Source organism: Ammospiza caudacuta, chromosome 4 (assembly GCF_027887145.1).
Source record: "Ammospiza caudacuta isolate bAmmCau1 chromosome 4, bAmmCau1.pri, whole genome shotgun sequence".
NCBI classification, from domain to species: Eukaryota; Metazoa; Chordata; class Aves; order Passeriformes; family Passerellidae; genus Ammospiza; species Ammospiza caudacuta.
In genome coordinates, this window is record NC_080596.1 from 71103782 (window position 1) to 71125086 (window position 21305).

The 21305-nt window shown below is 56.5% G+C and overlaps 2 protein-coding genes across 2 annotated transcripts; one reads left to right on the plus strand and one right to left on the minus strand.

Annotated features, from left to right (window-relative positions):
* Positions 1-2358: 2358 nt before the first annotated feature.
* CCT7 (chaperonin containing TCP1 subunit 7) lies at positions 2359-17366 on the minus strand. Its single transcript, XM_058803358.1, has 12 exons — positions 17330-17366; positions 15632-15785; positions 14122-14228; positions 13286-13411; positions 12256-12308; positions 10630-10801; positions 9504-9668; positions 8522-8710; positions 7939-8036; positions 7489-7621; positions 5961-6167; positions 2359-3344 (listed from the first exon to the last, which is right to left on the minus strand). Exons 1-12 carry the CDS (start codon positions 17333-17335, stop codon positions 3114-3116), a joined length of 1641 nt encoding a protein of 546 aa, XP_058659341.1. The 5' UTR covers positions 17336-17366; the 3' UTR covers positions 2359-3113.
* An 835-nt stretch (positions 17367-18201) lies between these two features.
* PRADC1 (protease associated domain containing 1) lies at positions 18202-21248 on the plus strand. Its single transcript, XM_058804135.1, has 5 exons — positions 18202-18442; positions 18868-18968; positions 19264-19373; positions 20003-20170; positions 20772-21248. The coding sequence occupies exons 1-5, from the start codon at positions 18202-18204 to the stop codon at positions 20890-20892; spliced, it is 741 nt and encodes a 246-aa protein (XP_058660118.1). The 3' UTR covers positions 20893-21248.
* Positions 21249-21305: the final 57 nt, after the last annotated feature.

Below are 21305 nucleotides of genomic sequence, written 5' to 3' on the forward strand. Positions count from 1 at the left end.
AAGCCTTCAAGGCACACAGCACGTTCAGCTCAGCCCCTGAGAAGAGCCAGAGGGACTCTGTGATGACAATCCCAGTGAAATCCAGGGATCTGGGGACAGGATTGGGGTCACAGCCATGGCCAGAGCTGGCAGGAGCTGGATGGACTGTGGTTCTGAGCCTGGCTCCTGCAGGACCAGTTCTGGGGAGATTTATTCCTTTTCTAATGGTTTTCCCAAAGTTCCCCCATGGCTGACATTGCCAGCATTCCCCTTCCCCTGAGTTTGGGCACTGGTCAGGGATTTCAGGAGGAACAACATCACCAAAGGCAGCTCGGGGGCCAAAGCCACCCCAAATCCCTGGGTTTGTGTCCCCCTGGGTTGGATTTCACTCGTTCCCATCACTCCCAGCCGCAGGGATGCTCTGGGGACCAGGGGCCTCCCCTGCCTTGTCCCTGTGCCTTGGGGCTCCAGGGTGTCAGGGAATGGGGGAAAGGGACCCCCAGGCTGGCTCTGCCCCACCAGGGTTTTAAACTTCTCTTGTCTGGATCCCCCAGAAGAGCCTGGATTTAGGGAAAACAGAACAAAAACAAAACAGGAGAAGTGTTGGTAATGGCTCCTGAAGTGGTTAATAGATGTTTTCCTTCAGCTTTTAGGGGAGGCCCCAGCCCAGGAGCTGGAGCATTGCTTCAGCCTCATTTTGGGGTGACAAACAGCAGATTGGGGTGGAGCAAAAGCATTTGGGAATTGGTGCCAAATGAGAAAGTGCTTTAAAAGGGAACAAATCCCAGGGAGCAGGGAGATGCTGGGAAGCAGAGATGGTTTCTTGTGAAGCATTACAGGGTATTGTGAGGCAGTGATGGACCTTCCCCAATCAGTGGGAGGCAAAATAATCCCTGGGGAGGGTGGGAGAGCACTGAGGGAAAGCTGCTGCAGCAGCAAGGAGGGAAAACTGCCCAAAAGCAAGGAAAAAAAGGGATTTTCTAATGCAGCCTCGGGATTGAGCCCATGGAGGCCAACGAGGCAGGTTGGGGCCGGGGACAAGTGGGTGCAATGGTGTGGGGCAGTTTGTGGGAAGCGAGGGGGTGATGCACAGTTGCTTCGAGATAATCAGAGGAGATAATCAGTGCAGAGAACAGATCTATAGAATTCAGGAACTGGAATCATTCCCTACAGCCCTGGATGGCAGCAGTGTACAGCGACCTCCCCTCCCCAGAGCTTCCCCTGGCCTCCCTCCCAAGTTATTTTTTTAACTCTCTATAAATTTAGGTCTATTTTAGTCTTTCTGCAGCGATGTGCCAGTGTCTGGAGAACCAAACATCCCTTGCTGCCCCCACCCCGTGGTCCCTGGATGCTAACCCGGGCGTGGTGGGAGCTGTGCCAGGGCAGGGCAGGGCTGGGCAGCAGGGCCAGCTCCGGCCGGCAGCCCGCGGGTTTAGCACTTTGGTTGGAACTCTCACCTGTAGACGCACTTTGATGTTGTTGCTTTGAAACTTTGGCAAGTGTAAACAATGTGTATTTAAAGAATTACAGAGAAACGACCCCCAGCCAAGCGTGTAAAGAGCTATTTTATGACTCGGTGTTGAATAAAGACTCTGGAGATCGAGCTGGGTTTTCACTCTCCGCTCACACTGGACCCACACCAGTGACATCAGTTGCAGTTTGGGGCCTACTGGAAGTGTCCTTCTGACTCGCTCTGCAGGTCCATGGGCTGCACTGGTCTGGCATCACAGGTCACAGGGACAAAGTGGGATACAGGGATACAGCATGGGGGGAGCACTGAGGAGGGAAGCCCTGCCACAGGGTGCCCAGAGCAGCTGTGGCTGCCCCTGTGTTCTTCAAGTGTCCAAGGCCAGGCTGGACATCGGGGCTTGGAGCACCCTGGGACAGTGGGAGGTGTCCCTGGATGATCTTCACGGTCCCTTCTAACCCAAACCAGCCCATGATTCTTTATTTCTTTCACTGTCCTCCTTTAACACTTGTAACCCAGCAGACCCAAGTCTCCCCTCATTCTCCCAGCACCATTTTCCTGTTTGAGTCCCCCCAAATGCCTGGATCCATCCTTGGAGCAGTCACACAGCGGCTGCCCAAACCTCCTTCCATGAAGCAAAGTGGAAAATGGAAATGCCCCATTGAGCAGAGCCAATTAAAATGTCACTGAGCAATATCTGAGAGCACACACAGGGATGCTCCATCCTAGAAGCACTCCTGGGCTGTGCCAGGAGTGCGCCCTGCTCTGCAGCACAGCATCTGCTTTGAAACAAGGCCAAAACCAGCCTGAAAGGTTCATTTCTAACCCCAGTCCTGAGGCCTCCCCGTGTGGAATGAGGCAGAGAAGAGGCCAAGACCAAGTGCCACTGAGACCAACTCGTTTTATTGTGGTGGAGCCTGGCTTCAAACTGCCCAGCAGAACAAAACACAAACCAGCATAAATAGGCCCCAGAGCCTGCCTGTGCTGGCTCCAGCCCAGGGGAGGGAATGCTCCTGAGGAGCGAAGGGTCCCCAGGGAGCGAAGGGTCCTCAGGAGAGAAGGAGCCTGGGGAAGGAAGGGTCCTGAGGAGGCAAGGCTCCCGAGGGAATGCCCAGGCCAGTGAGGCAGCGCCACACAGGGCAGCTCCAGGGCTGCAGCTGCCAGCGCCAGGAGCTGCCTGTGACTGCCCCCAGCCCAGGGCTGGCAGCTCTCTGCAGGGGCAGGAGCAGCCACCGATCCCCGCAGGTTTCCAGGAGCTCTCAGTGGCTGTGGGGCTGGCAGCTCCCTGCAGGGGCAGAGCAGCTGCTGATCCCCGTGGGTTTCCAGCTCTCTGTGGCTGTGGGGCTGTCACCCTTGGCCAGGGGAAGGAGCAGCTGCTCAGTGCCCATGGGGCTGCCAGCCCTGGCCAGGGAAGGAGCAGCTGCTCATCCCAGTGGGTTTCTTGGGGCCCTCAGTAGCTGTGGGGCCGGGCTCTCTGCAGGGGCAGAGCAGCAGCTGGTTCCCCCAGGTTTCCAGGAGCTCAGTGGGTGCGGGGCTGTCACCCTTGGCCAGGGAAGGAGCAGCTGCCAATCCCCGTGGGTTTCCAGGAGCTTTCGGTGGCTGTGGGGCTGCCAGCCCTGGGAAGGGGAAGGAGCAGCTGCCGATCCCCACGGGTTTCCAGGAGCTCTCAGTGGTTGTGGGGCCGGGCACGGGCACGGCCGCGGGCCCCAGCAGCCCCGGCAGGCTCCACGCTGGAGCGCGGGTTGCGGATGGTCTCGTCCACGGACACGATGAGGCACGCGGCCTCCGAGGCGGCCGTCAGAGCGTTGATGCGCACCACGGCCGGCTCCCACACGCACGCCTGGAAATTGTCAGCGATATCCTCGTTGGTCACGTCCACGCCGTACCACATCCCGCCCTGGGGACAGACAGACAGAGGGACAGATCAGTGCCACATCCCGCTCTGGGGACAGACAGACAGAGGGACAGGTCAGTGCCACATCCCGCTCTGGGGACAGAGGGACAGATCAGTGACACAGGCTGCTCTGGGGACAGACAGAGGGACAGGTCAGTGCCACAGGCTGCTCTGGGGACAGAGGGACAGGTCAGTGCCACATCTCGCTCTGGGGATAGACAGAGGGACAGGTCAGTGCCACAGGCTGCTCTGGGGACAGACAGAGGGACAGGTCAGTGCCACAGGCTGCTCTGGGGACAGACAGAGGGACAGATCAGTGACAAAGGCTGCTCTGAGGGACAGAGGGGACAGGGATCAGTGCCACATCCCTCTCTGAGGGACAGGGATCAGTGCCACATCCCACCCTGGGGACAGACAGACAGGTCAGTGCCACAGCCTGCTGCGGGACAGAGGGACAGATCAGTGCCACATCCCGCCCTGGGGACAGACAGAGGGACAGATCAGTGCCACATCCCGCCCTGGGGACAGACAGAAGGACAGGTCAGTGACACATCCCGCTCTGGGGACAGAGGGACAGATCAGTGACACAGGCTGCTCTGGGGACAGACAGAGGGACAGGTCAGTGCCACATCCCGCCCTGGGGACAGACAGAGGGACAGATCAGTGACAAAGGCTGCTCTGAGGGACAGAGAGACAGGGATCAGTGCCACATCCCTCTCTGAGGGACAGGGATCAGTGCCACATCCTGTCCTGAGGGACAGATCAGTGCCACAGCCTGCTCTGGAGACAGAGGGACAGAGATCAGTGACACATCCCACCCTGGGCGACAGAGAGACAGGATCAGTGCCACATCCTGCTCTGAGAGACAGAGGGACAGAGACTGGTGCCAGATTCCACTCTGAGGGACAGCGATCAGTGCCACATCCTGCTGAGGGACAGAGGGAACAGGGATCAGTGCCATATCCTGCCCTGAGGGACAGAGGGACACAATGTCCCATCCCACTCTGAGAGGGCAGAGGGGACAGAGGGGACAAAGGGGACAGGGACTGGTCATGGGGCTGGGTGGGACTTGGGCCAGGCAAAGGTGAAGGGAGAGGCTGGAGCCTCCCTCATGTTCCACTGTGAGGAAAACACAAGAAATCCAAGCTGAGCAGCCTTTGCTTTCAGCCACCAGTGCCAGCAGTGCCTCATGAAGAGGAGGCTCCTTCCAGTTTGGGATCACAGAGTCACCGAGGCTGGAAAAGCCCTCCCAGACCATCCAGTCCCAGCTGTGCCCCATCCCCACCTTATCCCCAGCCCAGAGCCCTGAGTGCCACCTCCAGCTCTCCCCTGGACACCTCCAGGGATGGGGACTCCAAACGTCCCTGGGCAGCCCTACCATGAAGCTGCAGGAGCCTCACAGGCCTGACTCCCCTCTGCTGCTGCCTCACTGCCTGCTTCTGCACCCTCATTTTGGGGCACCCTCCAAGCCCCACACCAGCAGCAGGCTGAAACTGCTGGGAGTGACAAAACCCGAGGGACAACCTCCAAGCCCTGGAGCTGTGATCTCCACAAGACCTTCAGCCTGCAGCTCCTGTGTAAAATGCTCAGCTCAGCCAGCTCCTGCACTCTGCTTCCTTAAATGTTTAACACAGCAGCTCCTTCCTGACAAATGATGAGTTTTTAAGGAGCAAATCAGAACTCCCAGCTCAGGAAGTCACCCGACAGCTGGGATCAAAGGGAAATCAGCTCCTTTCCATTTATAGCCACCTGTGCCAGGCCCACACCTGATGTGAAACAAACACGGTGCTTAATCAAAGGGGACACGGCTCCAACACAGGCTCAGCTGAGCTACACCAGCTCTGACAGGCTCCAGGAGGGAGCTGGGGACAAAGGAACCACACACACACACACACTGCCTCTGGGATGCCTGCCTGTCTGAGGCTGAAAGATGCAGCTGAGGGTGTGTATTCTATTGCACCTGTCAGAGGTGGGGCAGTTATCTGCTGTTCACTGGGCAATTTTCTTTATCTCTTCCACAACCAACCCTCCTTCCAGGAAATAATGTCTGTTAATGGGGCATTAATTATTAATTATCTGCTGTGAGTGTCCCTGCATGGCTGATCAAATTCCACCATCCCATGGGGAGATGCTCTGCCCAGGGGAGGAGTCAAGTATTCCTACCTGGATCAAATCTGAGGTTTGGGACACCCCAGCAGCCTTTGCCCACTGCATTCCCAGAGGAGCAGCTTTCTGCTGCCCTGCATTGCCAGAGGGAGCCCAGGCCCATCTCCAGCAGCCCTGGAGCTGCAGAGGAAAACCCCCCTTGGCAGCTGCAGCAGAGCCACAGCTGGCACTGCAGGAGGGCTGAGCCCCCATGGGATGGGGCTGAGTCACCTCCCTGACACACAGGGGGCCAGGTCCATTTCTAATTCTGGCAGGGTTGTTTTGTGCTATTGCACTTGTATTTTTAATTTTCCTAGTAAAGAACTGTTATTCCTATTGGCATATCTTCACCTGAGAACCCTTTAATTTCAAAAATACAATAATTTGGAGGGAGGGGGTTTGCATTTTCCATTCAGGGGAAGTCCCTGCCGTCCCCAGCAGCCACCTGTCTGTTCAGGCAGACCCCAGCCGTACCTGGGCGTGCTTGGCGCGCAGCTTGTTGAGGATGTTGGTGGCGTCGAAGCCGGCGTTGTCGCACAGCTGCCGGGGGATGATCTCCAGGGCCTTGGCGTAGGCGCCGATCAGCAGCTGCTGCTTGCCCGGGATGGTGCGCGAGTAATCCCGCAGGAACTTGGAGAGCTCCATCTCGATGGCGCCGCCGCCCGCCACCACCGAGTCGTTCTGCAGGGAGGGACAGGCACAGCACAGGGCTCTGTCAGGGCTCTGCAGGCTCCTGCAATGCACAGCCCATGGCAATGCACAGCCCTGCCAGCTCAGAGCAATGCACAGCTCCTAGCAATGCACAGCCCTGCAGGCATGGCAAGGCACAGCCCTGCCAGCTCAGAACAATCCACAGCCGATGGCAATGCACAGCCCTGCAGGCTCCTGGCAATGCACTGCCCTGCCAGCCTATGGCAATGCACTGCCCTGCCAGCCTATGGCAATGCACAGCCCTGCAGGCTCCTGGCAATGCACAGCCCATGGCAACGCACAGCCCTGCCAGATCCTAGCAATGCACAGCCCTGCAGGCATGGCAACCCACAGTTCTGCCAGCTCAGAGCAATGCACAGCCCTGCAGGCTCTGGACAATGCACAGCCCTGCAGGCTCCTGGCAATGCACAGCTCTGACTGCCCATGGCAATGCACAGCCCTGCCAGCCCACAGCCCTGCCAGCCCACAGCCCCGGCACTGCTGTCCCTGGGACTGTCTGACAGCAGCAGCAGGGACACACCAAGAACCTCCAGTGGCAGCTCCAGCAGCTCAGCCCAGCTGTGCACAGGAAAAGGGGGGTTTGGGGACACTACACCCAAAGGGAGGGATGGCAGCTCACTCAGGCCAGGGAAGCTTCCTCACTCTCATAAAGTGTCCAAAACTAAAGATAATGGCAGTAGGATCTTGCAGCTCAGTTCTGCTTTTTCAAGAGGAAGATCAGGACGTTCTTTCTAGAAGCAACAGCTCCAAAACTCCTGATATGCTTCTCCCCAGCCCCTCAGGACATGCAGCCTCAGAGATGCTTTTAACCAGAAACCCTTCCTACCCTTTTGTGTAACCCAGAAACATCCACAGCTTGGCAGTGTGACTCAGGATCAAACACACATCCAGAGAGACCTTGGACTTCTCTTGGTGCCCCCAGCCTGCCCTCAGAGCCAGGGGACTGTCATGCCCTCAGACTGGGCACCAAGAGAGGGGCAAGTGGCTCTATGGGCATGGACACACATGTTCCATCAATCTGCTGTTCCAGCTCCTGAAGCTCCACCCAGTACAGCCAGAAGCTTGCTCCCTTTAAGGTGGAAATGGAGCAAGCACGAGGCACAGCTGCACAGAAGTGCAGGCAGAACCCAGGCATGCCTGGAGAGCAGCTGCAAACACTGCCAGAGCCATGGTGAGCCAGCCAAGGAACTGCACTCGAGTGACTCCACGGGATGTGCTCCCTGTGCAGAGCCCTCAGCCAAGCTCTGGTGTGTGAGGTGTGCAGGGAGGGCAGGGCAGGGGCCAGGCTCACCTTGATGGCCCTCCTGACGATCATGATGGCGTCGTGCAGGGAGCGCTCGGTCTCCTCCATGAACTGCTCGGCGCCCCCGCGCAGGATGATGGTGCACGTCTTGGCCTTGGGGCAGCCCGTGAAAAAGTTGTACCTGCCACAGGGAGAGTGGGCATGGAGAAGCTGCTGCATTGTGGGACAGAGCCAGCCCTGCAGCCATGTCCCTCTCACAGCCCCTAGGGACCAAGGAGGAGCAGGGCCAGGGAACACAGAAGTGACGTTCCACATAATCCAGGAAAATCCGTTCTCTTCCTGCTGCCAGGGGCTCACACTGAACTGGTGCTCCCAGTTTGCACTTGGCAGGAGCACAGAGGGCAGCAGCCAGCCCCAAACAGAACTGGAAAGACCCCAGGGTACCATCCCCAGCTTCTCCTGCACTGACAGGGAAGGGTTTGCAGCTGGTGTTTTTACCTCTCTCCCCCAATCTGGGTCTCCTCAAAGAGCTCACAGCGGCCCAGCACATCATCTGACAGGGCATTGACACTGGTCTGGATGGATCCCCCACAGGCCTGCAGGGAATGCGGACAAACATGGAATTAGCACTGCTGACAGCCCACACCAACCTCCCAGCAAGCTCCACTCTCCAGGGACAGCCCAGATGCTGAGCTGGTGCAAACCCATCCTGCAGATTCAGGAAAACACTGCTCCCTCCTTCCCTTCCCATGGATCCAGGCCAACCCTCAACAGCAAAATAAATTTATGCAGCTTCAAGGTGCTGACTCACAGGCTCCAGAGTCCAGGAGATACACAAAGAAAGCTCAGGAAAAAACCCACTCATGATGGAACAGGGAAGAACTCAGGAAAATAAATCTCTACTGATGCACTGATCATACCTTTATATGTAACACCAGGCTGCCAGGGTGTGAGTGCTCACCCCACGAGGAACAGCCTTGTCCTTTCAAACCCTTGTGAGGAGCAGTGAGAGCAGCTTGGGAATGCCCAGCCTGGGGTGCCAGAACTTTCCAAAGGCTTTCCTCAAGACAGGGGAGCTCACCATCATGGTCCTCTTGAGATCCTCCTCGGGGACACGGCCGGCACAGAACATGTCCCTGTCTGCGAAGTACTGCGTGGCCACGTCCCCAATGGCCAGCTTGGACAGCACCACCTTGGCTCCTGACTTGTGGATTTTGTCCAGTTTGTCATACAGGATGTTCCACTCTGCATCCACGATGGCCTGGTAGTCCTGGAAGAGGACAGGGGACAGGTGTTCCTGTGCCAGGGGATGCCCCACGTGCAGCCCTGGCACAGAGTCACGAGGGAGGGCCCTGTCCCATGGCACTGCCCAATGGCTGCTGCAGCCCCAGGAGCTCCTGCAGCTCTCCAGGCATGCTGGGTCAGCTAGCCTTGCAAGGCCCAAGGCAATCACCCAGAGCTGGTGGCTCAGCACAGCTGGGGCACAGGGACAGCTCACCAACGTGTCCTGACCCTGCTGAGCTTCCCAGCCTGCTGGACCCCGGGCAGCACAGCCCACCAGGTGTTTGCAAAGGTGAAGGACGGGCAAAGGCAAACTCATTTATCATGGAATGGTTTGGGTGGGGAAGGATGTCTTAAAGCCCCTCCAGTTCCAACACCTGCCAGGGCAGGGACACCTTCCACTATCCCAGGTGGCTCCAAGCCCCATCTAAACTCACCTTGACACTCCCAGTGATGGGGCAGCCACAGCTAATCTGGGAATTCCAGCCCAGCCCCTGCCCACCCTCCCAGACAGCAATTCCTTGCCAAGATTGCAGCCCAATCTCCCCTTTCCCAGTGGGAGCCATTCCCTGGCTCCTGTCCCTGCAGGCCTTGTCCCCAGTCCCTCTCCAGCTCTCCTGGAGCCCCTTCAGGGACTCTTGAGGATTCCCTGGAGTTTTCCCTTCTCCAGGGGAGCATTCCCAGCTCTCCAGCCTGGCTCCAGCCCTCCCATCTCACCCCTCCCAGGGGATGAGCAGCCCCAGGTGTGACAGGAGAAGGAAGCAGGCCAGGGGAGCTCTTACCTCCACCGTGTTGACTCTGACCTCGGCGTTGTCCTTCTCAGCCTTGAGCTCCAGCTCCACGTTGAGCAGGGCGATTTTGGGGGACTGGTACTTCTTGGGCTGCATCTCAAAGCCAGCGTAGGAGAAGGTTTTCTTAAAGGCAACTCCAGCCACCAGCTGTGAGTCCTGGAACACAGGGATTTGCCTCAGGCTCAGCCCCCAAGGCTTCCTGCACAGGGTTAATAACAACTCCCACAGGACACTCCCTGCTCCAGAGGCCTCATTTACAAAGCCTTCCCTGCACTGTCTCCTTTGATTAACCCACTTTTAGAGGAAATAAGCAACAAGCATTTCTTTCAGCTCACAAAAGCAGCTTCCTCTCTACCCCTCAAAACTCCACAGCCAAAACCTCCTCACACAACCTGAAGATCAAGGAACAGAGCCCTCAGTTCTCTCCCTGATCTCTCTCCCATTCCTCCCCTTTGAACTTTTGGATATTTCTCATCCACAGCCCCACTGGGGGCTGGTTTTTGCTCTGGTTTGTCTTTCCAAGCTCCACCACCACCTCCTGGATTTTCTGCAGCAGGACAGCCCTGTCCAACACCATTCCCTGGCATGAGCTCCTTGATTTCCTGGGTGAAGAAATCAGGATCTGAATCTCCCTCCAAACAGGGGTTGTGTACAATCCCCTACCACATATCTAGGTGCAGTCCCAGACACAACAGGTTCTCCAGCACTGAAGCATAAACCACACATCCCACCTGCCCTGCCCACCACTGAATCAGCTTCATGAGGTTTGCCTTGCATTTTTCCCATCCCAGTAATCCTACATGCAACCAGGGTTTTGGATCCAGAAGTAACAAAGACTTCTCACCAAAAAAAAAATTTTTGTAGAGAGATAGATGGAATTTCATCAGTAACAACTTTTGCTGCAGTGAAGTGAGGAGTGTATTTAGCTCAAAAACCAGAAACCCTACCTATGGAAAAGAAACCCTGCTGAGCTTCCTTCTCACACCAGCAGCTTTGCTCCACTCTGGGAATTCCCCAGCAGGCACTGTCAAACTAGGCTGCACTTCTGCTAGAGGCAAGGCACCACCAGAGCTGGGATCTCTGTCTCCCACCCCTTCAGGAAGGCTCCAGCACTTACTTCCAGAGCTCCTCCTTGCACCTTCTTTATCCCGATCATCTTGAGCTGCAACAAGTCATCCAACATCATCACAGCATCTACAACCATCTTGGAGAAAAACTCCTTGCTCTGGGAGATGAGCTTGGAGCTCAGGGCTGTGGCTGCACACTTTTCCAGGAGACTCCTCTGCTCACTGCAGGAAGGGAAGGAAAGGAAAAACAAAGGTTTGGTCACCTGCCAGACCTTTTCACAAGCCCCAAACACCGTATGTGGCTTTGTCAATCACAGCTTTGGTTGAAAAATAACTTTAACATAATTCAGTCCAGCACTGCCAAGGCCACCAGTGCCCCATGTCCCCAGGTGCCACAGCCACAGGGCTCTGAAATCCCTGCAGAGATGGGGACTCCAGCCCTGCCCTTTCCATGAGCAATTTCCCCACTGTCCACCCAGACCCTCCCCTGAGGCCGTTCCCTCTGCTCCTGTCCCTGTTCCCTGGAGCAGAGCCCGACCCCCCCGGCTGTGCCCTCCTGGCAGGAGCTGTGCAGAGCCACAAGGGCCCCCTGAGCCTCCTTTGCTCCAGGCTGAGCCCCTGCCCAGCTCCCTCAGGGATTCTGCAGCCCCTGCCCAGCTCCCTCGGGGATTCTGCAGCCCCTTCCCAGCTCCGTTCCCTGCCCTGGCCACACTCCAGCCCCTCAGGGTCTGTCTTGTCATGAGGGGCCCAAAATCCCCTCTGACACAGGCAAAGATCAGCTCCCTCCCGTCCATGGGGAGAACGAGGCACAAATCCCAGACTGACAAATGCCAATCTCCTTTCTAGAGCTCAAGCATCAGCCCAGCACTGACAAAGCTGACTGACTTTCATGCACCTAAAACCAGAAAAGAGCAGGTGCTTTCCTTCATCACAAGGCAGGAAGATGTTCCTGAAACCCTCCAAAGGCAGGGTTCACATTCCCTGAAGTACTAACTCAGGTAATACACGTGCAGCAGTGGGTGACACAGAGACACCAGGGAGATGTGGATCCAGCTGCCAGGCTCTGTCTGTCCCCCATGGGAACCACTCTATTTCAAATCACAGGACCACATTTGGTTTTGGTTTTTTTTTTCAGAATTTTTTAAGAATTTGGTTTGGACAACCCATTTTGGTTTATTCAAGATGCTTATGCAGTTGAAATATTTCTAATTAACTGCAGGTATCAGCAAGGTCAAGTGGACAAGAGCTTAAAATCCAGAGAGAAAAGAACTCCAGTATTCTCTGCTCAGCTGAAGGGATCACTGCTATCAGCTATCTGCCTTGGTGTGTGACAGCTAAAAGGGGATCTGATCCTCAGGGAATGCTGAGATTTAACACTGCCACTCACTGCAGCAAGAGCTCCAAGAGTCCACAGCAGCAAAAAAGAAATCAGGCCACTTATTTTGGTGCCCAGCTTCCTCCATGAGCACTGGGAAGCACTGCCCTACATCATCCCTGCAGCCAGGTGGGAGCACAGCACTGCCCCTGCAGGAGCAGGGAATTCCAGGGGATCTGGGAATAACCCCTGGTGGGGCTGCAGGTCCCAGGAAATGTCAGCCAGAGCCACAGAATGCAGGAGCACCCTCACAGCAGTCAGAGCCCAGAGCACAACCAGGTCACCTCTAAGGAGAACTTACTCTTTATCCTCCTTCTTCACAGAGACAGCAATGTCTTTGATCTTGTTCACAGCCTGGCAAAAAGGCAACAGCTGGATTAATGATTTATGCTCCAACCTCTCTCTTTGTGTTTTATCTTTTGTTCTCGGCACCAACGTCACTGAAGCTCCGAGTGTTTAAATTATTCCACCCCTGCCAGTACAATAATTCCAAGGAATACACCAATATCTGAGGAGGGGGAGGAGGCTCAGAGCTGCTCTGCTGCTTCTGCTTTCAGCAGAGACCCTGGGAATCAAAGGGCTATTGAGGAGTGAACCTCCAAAAATCAGCTTAATGGGACCAAGAGGCTCCAGGAAACACACAAGTTACTAAGAAGCAGCAGAGAACAGGAGGAGCAGGGGAATGGGAAATGAGTTTTGACATTTATTCCTTGGGAGAAAACCCAAAGGAAGAGAGAGCACTCCAGAGGCAGGGACTGCTAACAGCAGGCCTGGCATAGGAGGGGCAGTGCTGCTGGCAGGGGGCAGCAGAGATGACTGCTGGCACTCCCCACGCCGTCACAGACATTTTATGAAAAATCCTTTCCTTAGGATTTTTCCTCCTGAGAATCTGAGAGGCCTCAGGAACAAAATGTAAACAATGGTTATGTGCTGCTGTGGAATGCAACAGGTGCATCTGTGATTGGTCTCATGTGGTTGTTTCTAATTAATGGCTAATCACAATCAGCTGGCTCAGACTCTGTCCAAGACACAAGCTTTTGTTATCATTCTTGGCTATTCTATTCTTAGCCAGCCTTCTGATGAAATCCTTTCTTCTATTCTTTTAGTATAGTTTTAATGTAATATATATGATAAAATAATAAATCAGCCTTCTGAAACGTGGAGTCAGATCCTCGTCTCTTCCCTCATCCTAAGACCCCTGTGAACACAGTCACATCCATTCCCCAGTGGGCTGGCCCTGGCCCTGGCAGGGTGTCCCTGGCCCTGGCAGGGTGTCCCTAGCCCTGGGGCTGCCACACCTGTCCCCAGGGAGCCGTGTCCCTGTGCCTCACCAGCTGGGTGGCCGTGCGGAAGGCGCGGATGATGATCTGGGGATGGAGCCCCTCCTCCACGTAGGGCTTCACCTGCTTCAGGAACTCAGCTGCTAGCAGGGTCACAGACGTGGTGCCATCACCCACCTGCAGGGACAGGGGACACTGTGTCACACCCATGCTGTGACATCCTCATGCTGTGTCACCCCCACGCTGTGTCACTCTCACACTGTGCCACCCCCACGCCGTGCCACCACCTGAGAGCCGCTGCAAAACCACTCCAGAGCTTCCAGGGAAACCAGAGCTCAGGATTTTCTCTGCTCACAGATTTGTGGCTGAATTCCTCATTGATTCAGAGTGGTCTGGGTGGGAAGAAACCTCAAAGCTCATCCAGTGCCACTCTTTGCCATGGGCAGGGACACCTTCTGCCATCCAACATTGCTCCAAACCCCGCTGAACCTGGTCTTGGGCACTGCCAGCGATCCAGGGGCAGCCACAGCTAATCTGGGAATTCCAGCCCAGCCCCTGCCCACCCTCCCAGCCAGCAATTCCTTGCCAAGATCCCAGCCCAATCTCCCCTTTCCCAGTGGGAGCCATTCCCTGGCTCCTGTCCCTCCATCCCCTGTCCCCAGTCCCTCGCCAGCTCTCCTGGAGCCCCTTCAGGGACTCTGAGGATCCCCTGGATTTTTCCCTTCTCCAGGGGCACATTCCCAGCTCTGCCAGCCTAGCTCCAGAGCAGGCAGAACAAACCCCAGCACTCCCAGAGCAATTCCCAGAGCTGACACTGAGCCAGGACAGCAGTGGCACTCAGGCTGCTCCCTGTTCACCCCCCAGGCACAGCCAGGCTCCCCTCCCACCTCGGCATCCTGGGACTTGGCAATGTCCACCAAGGTCTTGGCGGCCGGGTGCACGACGTCCAGCAGCTTCAGGATGGTGGCCCCATCGTTGGAGATGGTGGCTTTGCCTGGGGTTCATGGAGGAAAGGAAGTTAAAGGCAGCTTTATACCAACAGGGGCTCTCAGGAGATCCCAGCAGGTTCCTCTGCTCCGCCAGAACTGAGTCCTGTCAGCCCATTTCTGGAGCAGGTTCAGTGAAGTCAGTCTGAGAGCAGAACAACTTTCCACACCAACAAAGGTTTGGAATTCACTTCCCTCTTCTCAAAGGCCTCCCCAGACAAATAAAACCATATTCTAGTCTGAGACTCTCATGAACAAAGAGCCTAGAAATCATATTAGTTATCATAGGAGAAATTTAAATCAAATTATCCTTTTGAACAAGGATTTATTACAGTTCCTATCTGTAAAAACTATTTAAAGACAATACTAAGCCTTTTCACTCCACCCTTCAGCAACAAAAATAATAAATAACGAGTTTGGTGACTTCATACAAGTCTTTTCAGAGTGATGGCAAAGCTCATCTCTTAAATCACTCTCCAAAAAAAAAAGTTTAAAAATCAACCCAGGAACATCCACTGACCTCACACTCAGTCACAACTGCTGAGTAACTCCACAGGTGTTATGAGCCTCATTTAAAAATAGAGGTGACCAAAAATGCCTGAAGCAAGGTTCAAGCCTTTCTGCTTCTCCTGTCTGGCACAGACTTACACTGGATGCATTCAGCTGATGCCTCCAGTTTGAGCTTTTCTATTTTTCAGATTCTGTGCTGCTTTAGTGTGTGAGTCTGGAGTTCACATACGGGGATGCAGAGCTCTGTGCACAGAGCAGGGAGACAAAACAATTCCTGCTCCAGCTGGGCATCAAGGACAAATGACCCAAATCTCAAGAACACAAACACCGTGGGCTGAGAGAGAAAAACAAGCAGGGTGGGACTGCATGGGCTAAAGCTGCAATGGGACAATGAACTGCAAGATGCAAATGGAGCAGAACTGATCACAGTGACAGATCCCCGGAGCGCTCGTGCATTTTGGGACAATTTTGGGTCATCCTGGGTTCATTTTGGGACCATTTTGGTTCATCTTGGATGCAGCCCTGGCTGGGCTCTTGTGCTGCTCAAGGTGGATCCATTGAGGAGATCCTTTTAATAAATTCCTGCTTTATTCTTTAACTCTGGTCTCTGTCCTATGGCAGCCTTCACCAGGCACCACATCCCCTGACTCTGCATCTCCCCAGGGGAGCAATCAGGGAATTCTCAGGCTGGACTGGCAATCCTCCTGCCTCCTACAGGGCACAATGAGGTGTTGTAGTGACACTGAGAGTCACAGTCTCACTCTGCTGTGAGAGCCGAGCCTGGTAGGGGCTGGGGCTGCCCCAGATGGGTTTGAGTGCCCCAGATGGCCCAGCCAGGCTCAGTGCTGCCCCAGATGGCCCAGCCAGGCTCAGTGGTGCCCAGCACACACACCATACCCACCCCTGTCATCCACGATGAGCTTGTCCATGCCGCGCGGGCCCAGCGTGGTGCGCACGGCCTCGGCGATCACCTGGCAGGCGTTGATGTTGCTGACCAGCTGCGGGATGCCCTGCGAGGTGTCCGTGCCCTCCTTCAGCAGGATAACCGGTGTTGGCTGCAGGGGAGCACAGCACAGCTGTTAGCCTGAGCCCAGGGACCCACAGAGAACTCCTGACAGCCCACAAGACAGGAGAGTGCAGGAACAAGGCCAAAAATACAGACTCGGTGTAATTCCTCTGCCCCACACCACCCTGATGCTTTCCACTGCTCCCACAGCACTGGGAATTCAAAACTGCTCCACCACAGGCTCAGGGATACACAGGGACTGTCCCAAAACCAACAGGGGGTTCTTTGGGGCAGAACCACTGAGGTTGTGGCCTGGACGAGACAGAGCGTGCAGGAACTACAGAGACACTGAGGAACCAAACAAGTCTGGGTGGTGGAAGCACCAGAGCAGCTGTGGCTGCCCCTGCATCCCTGGCAGTGCCCAAGGCCAGGTTGGACATTGGGGCTGGAGCAGCCTGGACAGTGGGAGGTGTCCTTGCCATGGCAGGGGTGGCACTGGATGGGATTTAAGGTCCCTTCCAACCCAAACGATCCCATGAGTGCTGCACCCATCTCACAGGCAGAGCTCAGGCAAAGCCCAAACAGTGCCCAAATTTGGGATGCACTGGCACAGAACAGCTGCTGGGAGGCACAGAGCAGAACTGAAATGTGCTTGGTGCACTGAGGGGCACAGGCACAATAAAAGGAGCTACTGCACAGGTTCAGTGATGGGCACAAAGAACATCCTGGGGCTCTGGAGCATCTGGGTGCAGTGATGGGCAAAAAGAACATCCTTGGGATCTGCAGCATCCCTCCTAGGAGGAGCTGGGCCTGTTTAGGCTGCAGAAGGGAAGGCTGAGAGGGATCCCATCAATCCATACACATCTCTCCGAGGCAGTGCCAAGAGGTTGGTGCCAGACTCTTTTTGGTGATGCCCAGTAACAGGACATCAATTAAAACACAGGAAGTTCCACCTCAACACGAGGAAGAACTTCTTGCCATGGAGGGTGACAGAGCCCTGGGACAGCTGCACAGGGAGGGCCTGGAGTGTCCCCCTAGAGACATCCCAAACCCACCTGGAGACATTCCTGTGTCACCTGCTCCAGGTGACCCTGCCTGGGCAGGGGGTAGAGCCGAATAATCTCCAGCCCTGACTATTCTGTCACCCCTGAAACTCGGAAAGATTCTGTGGAATAAACCGCACAGCTTTCCTCCACACCCAGCAGAGCAGGAACCCCAAGGGAAAAGGACCCGTTTGTCCCCGGGGAAACCAGGCTGGACACACCTCCCGCATCACCGCGGAGCTGGAGCCGGAGGGGGCTGCGGGGGCAGGACCGGGCCGTGGGGAGGCTCCGGAGCGGGACGGAGCTCGGGGCTGCCCGCTGCCCGCTGCCTGTAGCCAGGGCAGCCCGGCTCCGGCTCCGGCTCCAGCGGGCGCGGCACTGCCCGAGTACCGCCAGGCCTGCGCGCCGGGGCGGCTCCATCCGCGCGGCCCGGCCCGCCGTGATCCCGCCAGAGACGCTCCCTGGGGCCCGGGGGGAGCGCCCCGGCCCGGGCAGAGCGGCGGGACGCGGGGACAGCGGTGGATGGCGGCGGATGGCGCGGGTCACTCACCATCATCGCGGCGGCTGCTCGCTCCCGGCCCCCCACAATGCACCGCGCACGCCCAGAACCTTCCCGGGGGCGGGCCGAGGGAGGGATCACAATTTGGCAGGGAAGGAAGAGGGCGCGCAGCGTGGGGAAATGTAATGGATCACTGTTTGGCAGCGAGTGCCGCGGTGACAGCGAGCTGCCCGCGCCGGCTCGCGCGTGATTGATGGCGGCACAGACCAATAGAAAGGAGCGCGGTAAGCTTCTCCGCCAATGGGGGGCGCGGGGCGGGCCGGTGGGCGGGGCGTGGCGCAGCCATGCTGCTCTGGCTCTGGCTCTGTCTCTGCGTCTGCTGCTGGCCGGCCCGCGGTGAGTGAGGGACGGAGGGAGGCACGGAGCGGAGACAGCGCCCGGGCCGGGCTGCCACCACCCGCACCCCGCACCCGGACCGCGAACACACCCCGGGCATCCCGGCCCGGCCGCCTCCCCGCTCGGCGCACCGCCATCCCGGTGTATTTCCCTTGCCGGCAGCCCGGCCCTGTTGCGGTTCCCTTGCTGTGTCTGTATCCCGGTGTATTTCCCCTGCTGTGTCTGTATCCCTGTGGATTTCCCCTCCCGTGTCGGTATCCCGGTGTATTTCCCCTCCCGGCAGCCCGGCCCCGCTGCAGTTCATCTCCTGTGTCTGTATCCCAGTGTATTTCCTTTCCTGTGTCTGTATCCCAGTGTATTTCCTTTCCTATGTCTGCATCCCAGTGTATTTCCCCTCCCGTCTCTGCATCCCGGTGTATTTCCCCTGCTGTGTCCGTATCCCGGTGTATTTCCCCTCCCGGCAGCCCGGTCCCATTGCGGTTCCTCTCCTGTACCCGTTTCGGAGTACGGGGACATTTCCCCTCGGTATGCCCCCACACCATCGCATTTCTCCTCCCACATCCCAATCTGGGTGCATTTCACATCCTACATCCCAATCCAGATGCATTTCACCTCCTGCATCGCAATGTGGGTGCATTTCCCCCCCTGCATCCTGCTGCAATTCCCTCGGTGCAGCTCGACCTGGTTGCGTTTCCCCTCCTGCACCCCAATCCGGATGCATTTCCTCTCGCTGGGGTCTGAGCCCCTTGCATTTCCCCTCTGATCCAGGTACATTTCCCATCACTGCTCCCCAGCTCCATTGTATTTCCTGCTGGATCCTCATCCAAGTGTATTTTCCCTCCCATTTGTCATCCTGGTGGGTTTTCCCTGTGTTCCCCACGGTCTGGGTGCCTATCACCCCTCTCCCCTCCATGGTCCAGCAGCATTTTCCCCTTGAGCACCCCAGTCCCTGTGCTTTTCTCATACCAATCCCCTCTCACCCCCTGGGAACTGCCACATCTGCCCTTGGATGCAGATGTGCCCCTTTGGGGCATTTGGGTCCTGAGCCCAGCCAGGTTTTGGCATTGCTGGAGGGTCTGTTCTCTCCCCTATGGTTCAGGAGTGACAACTGACAAAAGTCAGAGACTTTTCCCCTTTTTTCAGGGGTTTTGCCTCTAGTTTCCCTTGCCTCAGCTCTGTTCTTTCCCCCCCAGGATTACGCATCCATGAGTATTTGTACTTCCAAGTGCTGAGCCCTGGGGACATCCGCTACATCTTCACTGCCACCCCAGCCAAGGATTTCGGTGGCGTGTTTGTAAGTATTAAAAACTGAATTTGCCATTTTGGGTCCCTCCATCCCAATATTGCTCCTGGGTGGGACTCAGTGATTTGGGATTTTGATTAAAATGGAGCTCATTGCTCTTCCACAAGCATCCCTCCGCAGGATTCCAGAGGTAGGGATTGGCCCTGGGGCTGGCTCTGAGTGTCCCTGAACCTGGGAGCCCAGAATCCCCCCAGAAGGATGAGCAGGGTGTGGGACAGCCCAGGTGGGCAGGGTGGGGAGGGGGAGCAGCTCCATGCCCCGGCTCACCCCTCCTGTCTCCTCGGAGAACACAAGGTACGACCAGATCCACCTGGTGCCCGCGGATCCTCCGGAGGCCTGTGGAGAGCTCAACAATGGCGTCTTCATCCAGGACCAGATCGCCTTGGTGGAGAGGGGGTAGGTCTGGCATCAGGGCACCGGCTGGGGGACCCTGCTGGGCAGGAAGGCTGCCCTGGCCACATCCCCCTGTCACCTCCAGATTCATCCTGTGGCTTCCCCCACTTAGAGAAACCAGGAAAATGCGAGGGTGTTCCTACCCTGGAGAATTGCATCTTGTGGGTTTTAGCCTGTGACAAGGTAGAAAAAAACGCTGTCTGGGTTCAGATTGAAAGAGAGTAGGTTTATATTAGACAGTAGCAAAGAACTCTTCTCTGTGACAGGTTGCCCAAAAACATTCTGGATGCCTCATATCCCTGGAGGTGTCCAAGGCCAGGTTGGACACTGGGGCTTGGAGTAGCCTGGGACAGTGGAAGGTGTCCCTGCCATGGCAGGGGGTTGAACTGGATGAGCTTTAAGATCTCTTCCAACCTAAACCATTCCAAGATTTTATTTCATGGGGGTTTTTTTAGGATTGTGGGTGGCTTGTACCTAAAATCAGACTCAGAGGAACAGGGTTTGGAGGGGGTGTGGAATCAGGGAGACAATCCCTAGTTTGGCTGTCTCCAGGCCAGCTCTGGCAGGTGCAGGCTCTGGAGCTACCCGTGGCCACCCCACGTTGGTGACACTGTGGTCCCTCTGTGCCACAGGGGCTGCTCGTTCCTGTCCAAGACACGAGTGATCCAGGAGCACGGCGGGCGGGCCGTCATCATCGCCGACAACGCCTACGACAATGACAGCTTCTACATCGAGATGATCCAGGACAGCTCCCGGCGCACGGCCGACATCCCCGCGCTCTTCCTGCTGGGCAGGGACGGGTACGTGACAGGGTGGGACAGCTCTCCCTGCTGGGCAGGGACGGGTACGTGACAGGGTGGGACAGCTCTCCCTGCTGGGCAGGGACGGGTATGTGCCGGGGTGGGACAGCTCTCCCTGCTGGGCAAGGATAGGTACATGCTGAGCTGCTTTCCCGGGTGGGTCAGCTCACTAACAGCCGAGTGACAGCCTTGCCCCACACAGCAGGGAGATTCAGTTCTGTTAATTTAGGGTGCTCAAGGGGAAGGGGAAAATAGTGCTGGACCATGGAGGGGAGAGGGGTGATAGGCACGCAGACCAAGGGGAACACAGGGGAAACGCACCAGGATCACAAATGGGAGGGAAAATGCACTTGGATTAGGATGCAGCAGGAAATGCAATGGAGCTGGGGCGCAGTGATGGGAAATGTACCTGGATCAGAGGGGAAATGCAAGGGGCTCAGACCCCAGTGAGAGGAAATGCTGAAATGTAATAATTAATCAAGTTGGGTTCAGTCCTGGTTCCTGGGCAGAGTTGGAGCTGGGCTATGGTTTGTGCTGGGCTCTGGCTGTGCCCTCCCAGCCCTGGCAGCTTGGGAACAGCTGTCACCCCTCCATCCCCCAGGTACATGATCAGGCGCTCCCTGGAGCAGCACGGGCTCCCCTGGGCCGTCATCTCCATTCCTGTCAACGTCACCAGCATTCCCACCTACGAGATGATGCAGCCCCCCTGGACCTTCTGGTAGCAGCAGAAGGCTGTGATGGATCAAGGACTTCCTGGTGCATCCCAGGGTTTGCCCTAAGGACCAGGTCTGAGGAAAGGATCCCAACATGCTCCAGAGATCCTGCTGGACTCGGCCACAGGGAGATCTTTCTGCTGGCACCGGTGTGTGGCAAGGGCAAACACCAATGCCAGGAGGAACCTTGAGCCTGGCACTGAGCTGGGACTGTGTGGGAGGGAGGTGAGGGCCCAGAGCACTTCCCTGGAAATATTTGACCTTGTGCTGCTGATCTGGAGGGATGCAGGACTGGCAGGGATGGGGGAGAGCGATACAGGCTTGGTCTGTACCAGCAGGGCTCACCTGATGTCTGTATATTTTTGTCTGAGCTAATGAAGTCTGAGTAAGTTTTAGAGAAAGGGAAGTTTCTGTTTTATTTC